Source organism: Lissotriton vulgaris, chromosome 6, assembly GCF_964263255.1.
Source record: "Lissotriton vulgaris chromosome 6, aLisVul1.2, whole genome shotgun sequence".
Classification (NCBI taxonomy): Eukaryota; Metazoa; Chordata; class Amphibia; order Caudata; family Salamandridae; genus Lissotriton; species Lissotriton vulgaris.
The window spans coordinates 218,060,315-218,073,986 of record NC_141694.1 but is presented as its reverse complement, the minus strand read 5'-3'; the positions used below and the strand labels follow the sequence as shown (position 1 = coordinate 218,073,986).

Below are 13,672 nucleotides of genomic sequence, written 5' to 3'. Positions count from 1 at the left end.
AACATTCTGGAATGTTTACGGCTGGTGATTGTTAGTGATGCAGGACTAGGTGAAGATCATGCTTGTCTTATGCTGGTCGGCCTCTTTAAAGTTTACTAATCTCTGGTAGTATAATTCTAGGACTGATAGAAATGCTGTGCAAATAGCACTGTGAGGGTACAATGCAAACACAGCCAGTGACAATAGCACCATTGGTGCTTGTGCAGAAATCAGGTCATGTAAGGGAAGCAACAGAAATCATACCTTTGACTGAAGAGTATTTCATGTTGCCAGAGCCTGGAGAGCACGTAGCCCACTACACCCAGACAGAAGGAACAGAGGCAGAAGTTGTCAAATGAGGGGGTGGTTCCATAAGAGAGGGACACAACGAAGAACCCACCTATTCAGGATGTTGATGGGTGGGACCAGCACACCAGAGCCCGGAAGCAAGACTGTTAGCTTTCACGAAGAGTGAATTTGGTGACAACCACCTCATGCAAAATACATGAGCCGGAATGTCCATGCCAGAAGCTGACTGTCTGCGTCCGAGAGTTTAAAACCTCAGGAACACCTCAGATTTGTGTCATAAGAGGAGATGATCAAGGTCTTAATAGCTTTGGGTGGATTGACACAGTAGGAGCCCTAGAAGCATATAGTGTTGATTGTATCCAAATAACTTATCGGCTGCATTCTGCAGATATCCCCATCTGCCCCACCGAGATAAAGTAGAGTGAGGAAGGTCGGTAAAGGATTGTCGTCTTCTCGAGTGTATGTTGTAGCCAGCAGCAGCTGCTATTGCTTTCTGTGGTTGTGGGCTCTCACTTTGATCTTTTATTCTACTATGGTTAGCTTATCACTATGTACTTGGTGGTAACATTACCTAGTACTTTATCTGCCGCTTTCTTCTCCCGAAATCTGAAGTTATTCTTTTACATTATACCCTTGAAGTAATCGGGGGATTGTGGCATTAATTTCAACATTTGGTTGGAAGGAATATGAGCAGTCATAGAGAAGAAATCCCGGAAAAAGTAAAGAAAAACAAGAATTTACAAGACTGTGAGATGATACACATATTACAAAAAGTCAACAAAATTGGAAAACACAACCATTAGCTGTGTAACGCTACAAGCATACAATAGTATGGTCATTTGGGAGTAGAAAAGGGGAATGGACAGAACAGGAAGGTTGGAACAGAGGAAGAGGGGATGATAGGGAGAAGGAACAGGTGAAATGGCCATAGAAAGGTCCATCTGCTTTTCTATCATTGTCCGAATTGTGTTTTCGCTCCAGCTTGTTTGCATTTTATAGCATTGAATGTTCTTGTGTTTCTGGGTACGAAGAGCATTGTCAGAGTCAAAAACAGAGGAGGGACATGTCAAGAAATGGTATGAGGGTTCAGATTTGAAAGGGACTTGCCACAAGAAATAATCTCAAGCCACTTAGTGACAGAAAGCACCAGTTGTGGCTGCACAGAGACGATTCCCAGAGCCGAACTGCATTGTATGGTTAGAACTCAATGCGAAAAATGTATCGTTTTGTTGAGTGTACCTTTAATTTGTTGACCTGTTGGACTATATTGGAGGTATGACTTGATCCACTGCAACTGTTATTTGTGTTGAAATTAAATGTTAATAAAAATATATTTTTTTTAAACCAGAGGAGGGAGGGAATTCATGACTAAGAATGTCAAATGAATCAGCCATGTTCTGTGACGGGTCATTAAGCAACCAGACTTCCAAAAAGGAGCAACAGTCATAGGGGCCAAAAAAAAGCTGCAAAAAGTTCAGTCAATGATTAATTGAAAAGAATAGGTAATTACTTTAAGAGGCCAAATTAAGATTTATTTTGTCGCTGGTTAGAGATTTGTTGTGGAGATTGACAATGGGAAATTGAACACAGGAATCTATGCAATTTCTAAAAATGGATGCAGGAATTGTTGACCCTCAAGATGGTCCTTAGCTTTGGGATCTAAATCCCTACTGTTGAGGGTCTGTACATCAGAAGGTATGACTTTCATCTGATGTTGGTGGTTCAGTGACCATGGGTCTCCCGCACACTGATGTTTCTCAGAAGTTTCAACATACTTAGAGTCTGATTGGTAGCGTCTCGTTAATTAATGATTGCTATGCAAACAATTCAGTTATCAGCATTATGAGTTATGTGATGTTTATCACCTCGTGATTAGAAGGTGCAATAAAATGTGCACCATCCATTGAACTTCAGCAAATAAACCTGAAGGAATTTAACAGGGTAAGAAGGACCGGTATTTAGCCGGACAGGCAGGCTGGTGCAGTAAACGCCAAAATGTGCATGTTATCCCTCAAAATTTTGGGATACGTAATACTTATCACTATCAATAAATTCAGAACACCTTTGTGTCAGATTGTATCAGTGCGATAACCATCATATCCGACACAGGAAACCCGTAATCATCCCTACATGCTGATGATATGGACTGAAAAGCCCAAAACGCATCCCTTTTGCCTTTTGGGACAAGTTTTATGTTTAATCTGTGACACTTCTCACCATATAATATGAGACAGGCAAATATTAAGATCAGTAGGCCTCCACTCTACGTTGTGCTGGATTGCAGGTGATCCTGACAACGCTGACTCATTATTCTCATCACGTCTTTCCTGTATGAATATTCTAGACTGAGAAGTTGCTAAACTGGAGGACTGGGTTTCAAAGCTTGACACTATAGCGTCTTACCATTTTTCCCCCCAAATACAGCCCTAGCGACTGTTGTGCCACCATTTTACCCCACCCGTCATGCCTCCTTTGGGTTGCATTTGGAAGGAGATTCTTCATCCATAACCTGACATCCAGTGGCGTAGCTAGACCTTTGGCCACCTGGGGCGGTCCCTGCGTTTCCCGCTCCAGGTGGCTGCATGTAAGAGCGGGGGAGGTCGCTGCCCCCAAAACTCGTGCCGCCCTGGGTGGACCGCCCCCCCCTCCCCCTGCTACGACATTGCTTACATCATGTTACCAAGCAGCACATCCTATTGTTAACGTTCGATATCTGCACACTAACTTTTTATATTTCCTTTACGTTTTTCCTTTGGCATAAGCCGCCATCATCTGTGACCTTTTACTTACTTCAAAGCTAGACATGAATATAAAGTTAAGCCAGTAACGTAAGGCGTTTACTCCTTGTGGAATTTTGAAGCTGACTAACACGTTTTGTATTGTTACCCAACTCAATGGTACTCATTTTATCGACTTCAGAAAGATGAAAACCTGAGGGGACCTAACAGGATCTGAACTTGTGGCCATGAAAACAAATACAGGCTTCCGGGAGCAGATGTACTAGTCCACTAAGCCATCAGACAAGGCATTCAGAGCCAGGCTAGCATTCTGCTCTATTCGACACACAATAGTACCAGGTGATGAAGTGCAGGTCTGAGCAGGCTTTCAGTGGAGGGCCACAACAAACCCCTCCCTTTGACCTAGAGGGTCTTGTGGTTAAACCACCCTGACACCCTCTCATTTAGTCCAGCCCACTAGCAGCTGACCTCAATTCTGGGTCACTGAACTTAAAGCACATTCATTACTGGCTTCTTGAAGCTGACAAGCGGTATTAATTGAACAAATACTAACCTTTCCCCTTTCTCACTTGTTTCTACTAAAATGATCTGCGTGCAGACAATACCGGCAAAGGAAGTGCATGCGCCGGTGGGTGGCCCCACTGCTTTCTGGCTTGGCCCTTTTAAAACTCTCTTTGGATCAGTATTCAATCTTTCCTTTGGGAGCTTTCTCGGCCTATCAAAACCACTCTCCTGCCACACAATAAGCACATGCCACAAACCTGCTCTGTTTGTACCTTTCAGATACTACCCTTGAGTGTGGTGGATACTTTGTGAAAAATGCCTCTTCGTTGTATTAAAGCAAGAGTTCCCTTTTTGTGAAGGGAAATTCCTCCCAACCATAGTTTAATTCAAATATTTTAGGACATGGAGTTTTTTTCAGTGATGATCATGTTGGGTTTTTGAGCCATTGTTATAGTAATATATTTGAAATGTGATTTTATATTTCAATCAAACTCAAACCATAAAAAGTATACTGTCAAATCCAGTAGTACTAGGTTTCAGGCCCGAATGAGAACCTAAGGTGGCACGGATGCTAAATATTATCTGCCATATTCGATATTGCAGACCACTTGATCCTTTTCAAGTGCTAAACCAAATATTCTGCTTTGAATTGGCACAAATCCTTTCGATAAGACATATACTAGACCACCATCATATCAATTTATCCATTTGGATTTACTCCTCTTGGTTGTGGGGGCTTGTGTCGCTCAGCCTTCCGCTAATCAATTTGTTTGTTTAAATTGTTAGTTTATAATGGCGCCAATTTTACTTGGACGACCAACTCTGAATACGTTTGTCTGAGGAAAATCCTCCAATTGGATTTCAACTGGTTTCCAGTTGGAGGATGACAGTCGAAAGGTGCAATTCCATCTTTACTTTTTTCCAGCTGAAAATATTTTTCAAAATCTCAATTTTGTATGAGTTAGTAACCAAGCTGCTGTTCTGAGCACAAAAAGTAGAAGATGGGATAGTGAATGCCTAGCATACCAGTCTAGATTAGCTACAATCACCAAAACTATTGTTAAACACAAATAACACGCTCTTTCCTTGCTCGATATGAAACATGAGAGTGTTTGGATATTTTTCAGCTCAAATTTGCACACCTAAGCAGTCTTTTTGCATGAAGCAATTGTGCACAAAATGTACATGAAAATACTCCGGGAAGAACGGTGAATACCCACAAAGGTACAACTTTGTGAGTGTTCAGTATTTTGCAAATGGACGCCCATCCCACCCTGGAGACATACATTTTTTTATTGTTACTTCTCTACTACATTGAAAATCCACTGTATTTATCGATTTTCTACATCAAATATGCTGGTTTAAGATTTAGAAAACCTCATTCTTCTTATAAGGATTTGCAATTTACCCCCACAGATGAAAACCTTTCATCACCCACATTATACCTAATTGTGCAAAAGTGTGTGCAAACTTGTCACATAATCTTCTAGTGCCTTCATCTGCTTGATTGGAATGCTGAGAAATTGACCAAACACCTTTAGAAAACACACTTTAACATACTTTATGACCATAAGGCTTAGCCTAGTGACATATTTGTCCATGCAAATCTTTTCACTGGAACATGTCATTTATGGACGGAATTGACTCGAATGACTCTCCTGCAGCATGTGAACATGAAAGAATGTTAAATATATACCAAGTCCTGATCAATGCCGCGGATCGATAGAGGCCACGACAGCGAGAGGTAGAAACATGTTGACGTGTCACCAGGGAACAGCATTGTATGGAGTCCCTGTGCATTTTGATTTTAATTATGTATTAGGGAGGTACTAATAAAGAGTAAAGACTTAAACACCTTCTACACATTTTTAACTCTTATTGGTCCCATCAGCGTAATCAACTTTCCTTCTGTACACAAGGCTTTTTTTCTCCAAAAGAGCTCCCAGGGAGGCATTTGTGAATAAAACTTGCCTGTCAAAGTGAGGAGGGGCCTGATGATGACGCACGCCACTTTAATGAGTGAAGGCCTTCCTAGTTTTTTTTTTGTGAAATCCACATACGAATTATCACAATTGTTGCACCCGTGATAGTATTTTTTTTTAAACAAATGTTATTAAGTTTTGCATAACATTTCTAGATACCATTGATGTTACGGATTCACCACTTAACAGGAGTCTCAGTTGACAAGTTCGCTTTTACATTTAATACAAATAAAATAGCTTTGCTATGGGTGAAGTCTCCCCTCCCTCCCCTGCAATCTAAAAGCAATATACTAGTCGGTTTTCATTTTTGCACCCATGATAGTATGATGTGGGTACCTAACTGAATACTGTAAATCTTAACTTGGTGTCAGCTTTTATTTTGGGGATCATTAATATACACCAGTCTCGTACAATCTTCACAGGATAGAGTGTCCACCTTCCTCCATTTCATTGTAGACACTGTTTTCCATCCTAGACTTTTTTGTGATAGCCAATTGCATTCTGGGTGTTGTAGTCCCTTTTTGCATCCATTGAACTGATTAGTATAACACTCCTGAAATCTGTGATTAGTAGGTGAAACGTTCAGGACTAGAGACAGTGTCCTTAAAGACCAGGAGTGAGGTAGTCACCCTCCTAGAAGAGATTCTGTGATATTTCCACATACGGCCTATCTAGTTGCATTTTTCAGTTATTGAAAAACATTAGAATTTCTATAAGAAAGGTGCATGTATTAAAGTCCCACAATATATGGACATTATTTGCTTGGACAGTAAAAGCGAGGAGGAGGATGAATTGAAACAAAGAGTAAGCAGGGCTAACATTAATACGACAAACCCAAACCATACATTAGGCAGCACAATAAAAAAGAAATACTAGCAATATAGACTTGTATCCTTCCAAAACTGGACACAGCTAAAATCATATTCTCATAGTTTGCATCCACTGCTGCGAAGCTGTGCTCAAAACTAACTCTACATTCTACTTTGCAAGTAAAATGCTGCTAAACTGCGCTGCTCGAGGTCTGAAGCGCTATCTACGAGCCTCAGTTTCCACACCTACGCTCAGCTCTAATAAATGACACTGCAAACAACACCTTTTCCTCATCCGTGCACTGGACAATTGGGTTACTACCTACTGACCAGTTGGAGAGTGCTTTGAGGCCTTGACAAGAGCTAGGAAAGCGCTATAGAAATGCCACAATACAATACATTGCTATTTTATTTATTTATTTTAATTTTATTTAACCCCCCCCCCCCCCGCCCCCAACATGGCAGGAATTTTTGAGTGCATTTTTATTTATTTAGTGCATTCTTATAAAGCGCGGACATTACCCAAAGGGGTGTCAGAGCGCTGTACAATAGAGCCAGGTACGTTACAAGAGAAAAGTGTTACATACTAGAACATTACAAAGATAAGCATGAGACTTAAAATGAAGGGTACTCAAACACAAAATCCAACACTGCATCCAGGGTGAGGAATGTACAGGGAAAAATACAAAGTTATAATGAAGAGCAAACTCCCTAGAGGGGCCTGAGAATGAAAGTATTAGTTCTGAAAGTGTCTTTGAACGAGGAATGTGCTCTTCGATGGACCGCCCGGGGCGGGTTGTTCATAGTTCAATGAGCCCGCATTGAGGTCACGGCGCTGACGAAGCAGAGCGTCAGTACGCACACGTAACCGAACTCGACGTCAATGGGATCCTTTTGTGAACCGAGCCCAACGGGACAGGCAGGAACCTTAGAAAGCACGCATAGCATTTGATATTGGCCCGGGGAGCTAATGCTGCCATCTTTACCTCAGTTGATACCACGGACAAGCCTCCTTGAAAGGGCGGCCTGTCATGTCCAATAGGGAAGGAGCCGGCATGATTTATGGCCGAGCCTGATAGTCATCCATCACCCAGCTGCCTGACAGATGTGTGGCTGACACCTTCCATACACGGAAGGAAATAATATAGGCTTCAGACTAGGACACCCCTTTTTATCGCAGCCTTTGAAGAAAGGCTCAGTTCTTTTCTATCGAAAAAGATCCAGAAGGAATCCATATTTAATATGACCATAGATACTTTGTATAACTAAAACGAGTTTTACTTAATACAATAATTTGATACTTCATTAGAATTGTTTTATTGATCTGAATTTTGAGTTACAGTTAACTTTTTTAACACGGTAAGCACGCATGTTTGTAAAGTGCACACTCACCCCTTTTGGGACTTTTGCCCCGCAAAACATTTTTTTAAATGCTTTTCAATTTAATGGTAATCATTTTCTCGACTAGAAAAGGGTGAAAGGATGAGTGGACTCACTGTTTCAAACCTGTGACAGGGAAGTTAAACACAAATTTATATGGTGGATGCCTCTGTTCGCTGAGTCATCAAACCCAGTTAATGTAAGGTGCTTCCTCAAATATTGATTGACTGACATGATACCAACAGAAAAATAAAACGTATAATGTCTTCAATGTAAGGTGCTTCTTCAAATATTGATTGAGTGACATGATACCAACAGAAAAATAAAATTATTATAATGTCTTCAAATCAATCCCTTTAGTATCCTATTTATTCAAATGTGATAATAATCGTCTCTGTGAGATGCCAGTGAAATGTTTCTGACAGGAAGTGAAGTTCTAGCAGAAAGGGGCCTGATGGGCGGAGCGGGAGACTATCGTTTGCAGGTCTTGGAAGTTCATTGTCCAATATTAGGAAAAACGGATCAAGTCCGTTCTCTTGCAGACAGCTTTTTGGGGCAGTAATGTCTCCTGCATGGAGTTCCTCTTCCGTGGACCCAAATAGATTTCATCTGGTATCCTGACTTTTTGACACAGCAGCACATCAATCTAGTGTGTGCACAAAGGCTCTTGACATGAGTAAGATACTCAACCTGGAGGGCATACTAAGCGCACCTTCATTGACAGCCAGTAGAGTACAGTCCTTGTCCTGGGTTAGGCCAGTGCTTAATTTGAGCCGGTGGTTTCCGGTGCTTGGCACTGGCACTTAACCCCTTCGCTGCGGGGGATATTCCCCCGCTGTGCTGGGGGGAGGGGGGCGCGCACAGCGCCTCCATGCTCATGACGAGCTGAGCTCGTCATGAGCTACGGCACTCCTGTGCTCATGACGAGCTCAGCTCGTCACGGCCACACCCGTTGCCGTGGAATGCTCAGCACAGCTGGGGAATTATCTCCGCATGCGAGCGTTCCACGGCTCATGACGAGCTGAGCTGAGCTCGTCATGAGCACCGGAGCGCCGTGGCTCATGACGAGCTCAGCTCGTCATGAGCATTCAAAGGGTTAACAGCCAACACCGCCATTTATGACAGTCTGCCACATTGTGGTGCTGTTTGTTTTATTTAGAGATGAGCACAACAACAGTTGTTTTTATTAAATCAATATAATTCAAAATAATTAATACCTGCCACCCAAGCCACTTTAGGCCTGGAATAGTTTGAAGAGCCACACTTATAGGAGTGTGATGTTAGTAAGTGTGTTTGTACTGTCACCAGCAGCGCTGGCCGAGGCAATGGGTGGTGCAAGCCACAGTGGCCCCATGACGATGGCCCGGCACATATTCCTTTACAAATTAAGCAAATAGAGCGACGGCGGCACATTTTTTCTTTTTTGCAGATCGATATATCGCACACTCGACCCAAAGGAATTGGAGCGCTTTACATGTGCATCAGTTACGTTACACAAGGATGCTGAGCCGAGGCTCAAACCTGGCTCCCCAGCTCTAAAGTCGGTAGCTCTAGCCTTGAGGCTACATCCTCTCTGCACAGTATTTTGTGAATCCTTAGTTGTGACCAACCCTTTTTTCTGTGTCACTAGAGTTGCTAGAGTGGAGGCCTAGAGGCCCACTAATGAGCTGACCTGTCTACAGCTGTATAACCATGTGAAACTTTCTATTCTGTTAGAAGCCATGAAATACTCTCAAGATGTAAGAATATTCTGAGTACACTATGCCCCTTGGCTCTTCCACCCCTCTGGCAAAAAACCTACTTCTCACCCCCAGATCATGCGATAGATGAAAGGACTGACCCAGATCCCCAAATTTAGGCACAAGGCTTAGGTGGAGTCCCTTTCAGGCACATCATTTGTCAATGAGAAAGAAAACTGATTACACACCCCATACAACCTTTAGGCCCCCTCCCCTTCGATCAGGAAGCACTGTGAGGCACTGACATCAGGTCACCAGAATGCCAGTGCTAGCAAAATAGAAAACAATCGCCCTTTAAGACCCTTTCAAGGTGTCGGAGGAAGTGCCATCACATGACTCTGGATCCTGATGATGTCATACATACTGTAACATGACTTTTGACTCTCACCTTAAAAAGGACATTTTTAGCCATTTATTGCAATTTTCCTTGTGGTAGTTTTCTTAGCACTCCAGAAAGCTATCTGCCATCTTTGCTACAGTATTCTTAACGTATTTATAAAGCACACGCGTGCCCGATGTGGCGCGGAAGCTCTTTACAGACAAGTAGCATGTTATTTTGATTGAGCGCTGTACTAGTGATTGTCAAGTATAAGGATGACATTTGATCATGCTATTTTAATGCAGCGTCCTGCATTTTGCGTTATGATTCACATGCAAATTAATTGTGCTGTTCATTATATATAGAGGAAACACTGCAGTGTGTGCTGAGTTATAGGGAATGCTTTATAAAATCAGGGACATTTTCTCAATGCAGATTGTACTGTTGTGGTATTGCTTGCCCTCTAGATGTAGCGCTATTTGTGCACAATTCTTCATGCCGCTAGTTTTGAGACTTTGCAAATATCATGCAGTTTAAAAACATTTTTATTATGTCTTCTTTGAAGTTCTCCTCCCTTTTTTGGTTACATTCTTTCATGCCGCTATGAAAGAAAAAGCATAGTTTGAAAAAACAATCTAATAATATAATAATAAACAGGCAGATGTCATTTAGACAGAGGGACTGGATAACATGTTTTTATGCACTTTATTTGGCACATATCAACTGAGGATTGGTGGATGAGAGGAAAACATCAGAGAAATGTTTTACATCATTTAATAGATTTGTAAACCTTTTAAACAAACAAGTCATTCAGAAGTGAACGAAGTGCAAATTATGTACATGTTACAGTCTTGTTTGTACTCTTTACATTACATTTTACTTTCTACTGTGGTGCAGCTTTGTACTTAACTTTAGAAAGCTGAGGACATATGCAGGCTATTTGGATAAAGTAGTAAATGTAACTATTGTTTCTAGTTTGTAGTGAATGGAGTTTTCTTATCACCCTTGATACCCCATTTTCACTTACTTTCATTTTCACAATGTGTAAAATGTTCTGAATTGCAGGGTGGAGTGATGGTTGACAGTCAGGAAGTCGTAGGAGAAGAATAGGGGTTGCAAGCATAATCCCAAGGGCTACTGCTGCTCCATCATTTCAATGCTTGTCTTTTTTCTCACTGCTTATTTTAGAACATTCAGCCCTCGGTGAATGAAATGCTTTATACCACCCCATCACCTTTTGTGTGTGTAATGTAACGCCCCGAGTGGCCAATGGTATTGCCAGATGTGGGTCCCCTGCTTTTGGTGGCATAGGATTCAAGCTATATTTTGCTTATGAGGCCAAATGGGGCAGAAGCCTGCCTGGGGTTGCTTATGTTACCATTTGAAGGGGGCTTCGTTTGGCAGGTAAGGACAGACAGTTCCTCAGACGAGCTGGGTCAATATTGATTTGCATAAGGTGCAATGGGTACAGTGGGTGAAAAACAACAGAATGGAATGATGCTCCGAAACCGGTCCCAGGATGCTTTTTTCCGGTCCAGGGAGGACCTGGCTTGGCAGTTCAAGCTGGACTGTTCCCATGAGGCACAGGGTCAAGACTGATTTGCTTATGGCTGGATCTAAACTGGGGTGACATGGTGAGCAAAAGAACAATGGATTTCAGGCAGATCTCTTAGACTATTTGATTGTACCCCACCACATTTTATGTGTCTGATAGAATTGTAGCCATTCTGCCTCGGGCTTTACGGTTGATAAAGGGCCTTTACCTCATTGTGGGCCCTTGCCTGAATTTGAAGCCTAGATCTTGGGTTTGGGGCCTTTAACAACCTTCAAAGCTCTTGCTAGCAGGCTGTAATGCTTAATTATATCATTCGCTTAGACCTGTTCTTCCAAACCATGTCTCCTTTGTTTACATTTTCAAGATAAATTCTCATAAATGATATATTGAGACACTTGTAAATCTCATCACTAAATCCCCTCAAACATTTTCAGATCAGCTTTGTTGAATAGTAGTGTTCCTATGCTTCTTTTCAGAGTGCCAGTCAGCCTCTGCCCTGCAGTTGATGACACAGCGCTGCCACGGCAGGAGAAGCTGCAGTGTGTTTGCCAGTACTTATGAGTTTGGAGATCCCTGCTACCCAGGAATCCACAAACACCTCAACGTCATCTACACCTGTGGTAAGTCAGACTCCTTGTACTGGGACCTAATTTGTTAACCAAATTGTAAATGCTACAGCGTGTTACAGAGTAAATGCTTATCCTTGGCTTGTTCTTACTGTCATTATTATCACCGTTTTTGGCATATGATTGAGCCACTGGAATTATGTGGCAGGCTGGACGATATTACGGGGCAGCGTGACTAAATTATGAGTCAAAAAAGGCAAACGATGCAGCATAATGCCGCACATTTTATGATATTATTTCTTCATTAATTTGTCATTTTGACACGTGTTAACACTTTCAGAGCAAAGGTTTCACCTCATTAGCTCTAGTTCAGCACACAAATGCAGCAATAAGCAACTGAGAGGTGACCAGTCAAAGGCCTTTCCTTGTCCATCAACAGGTGTTGCTGCATTTTTAGCAACTTTTGATCCATTTGAGCTAAATACAGCATTTTGTGTTAAAATCTGTAAATTATGCACCAGATGATGAATTATGTGGCAAATTAGGAAAATCTATACTTATAGGGAAAACACTGGGATCGCTGAATCAAATAATTCCACTGGTCCTACCTTTAGTCTCTTGCATGGTAAAGTAACATGAAACGGTTAGGCACTAAAAAATAATACGGTTTTCTCTTGTTTCATGATGATGTTTGACATTTTTGCATACACCTCACATGATTTATCCTCGCAAATTGGGGAATATTATGTGACAGCCTACTATAGTGTATATTCAAGTGCATAGTTCGTGAAGTGTTTTCTGTTCTCGGGACAGGGGAGATGGAAAGGGGTCACTTGTTGGGGGAGATAGGAGACAGGGGGAAGTGAATAGTTGAGTTGAGAGTGACATGTTGCTAGTTGGTGGGCCTATTTAGCGTGTATGGAAACACCATACTTGTTTTTTATGAACTGCAAATTCTCCCTAGTGTTTCAAGTGTAGTTTTTTTTTTACTTACATTACAGGGTGCTAAAATGGAGTAGTTCAATACACTGTTCATTATAATGAGTTTGGGCAGGTGCCATGACTCACTCGAGGCGAAGCGATTCATGATGCCTCTCACAAAAACAGTAATAAATAGAATATTTTACTCTGATTCATCAAGGCCGACTTACAGAACACTCCCACCTTTTGATAAGCGGAGGCTCCACACTTGTAAAGATACTACTCGTAAATCCCATTGTGAATATCAAACAATTGGAAACGTACACAAAAGTGTAAGTTTACCCTTGTGAATCAGGCCCTCTGTGTATTTGCTTATATGATTTTTGGCATGGCTCTGTTTTCTTCTGTATGTGTTTTAATACATGGGTTCACCTAAAATCAGGATGCAAGGGGTTAAATTTGTGCAGCAAAGTAAATCCCAGTCATGGCTATTAGCCGAGTTGTTTCCATGTGTAAATCAATTGTTGCATGCAATCTGTGTCATATAACCTTTGGTGTACTGTAATAATAAATGTGTGAATGCGTCTTTATTAAGGCAGTTGCATTAAATAACATGCGTTATTGGCATTTAGTCAAATTTGTTATATATAGTTGATTACACTCCTCAATAATTTGGCTTCGGTGTACTCTGTGTTGCCCGTTTCCGTCCAGTTTACGATTATAGGATATTTTATTTAGTCTGACACCTAAATACCAAAATCAACCTATTTTGTGTTTACAGTGGCCTCTTTTCTTTATTACCCATTTCCATCAGAAATTCAATAATTTCAGTTATTATGTCTAAGCTCAACTCAGTGACTTAATTTTTTTA

At 41.5% G+C, this 13,672-nt stretch overlaps 1 protein-coding gene across 1 annotated transcript in view; it reads left to right on the top strand.

The window, feature by feature from the left end:
* Positions 1 to 13,672, top strand: part of LOC147707040 (protein eva-1 homolog C-like) — a 739,660-nt gene that overhangs the window by 362,452 nt on the left and 363,536 nt on the right. Inside the window, exon 5 of the mRNA XM_086926252.1 lies at positions 11,791 to 11,934. Within this exon, the coding sequence (XP_086782378.1) occupies positions 11,791 to 11,934 (144 nt within the window). The remainder of the gene's footprint in view (positions 1 to 11,790; positions 11,935 to 13,672) is intronic.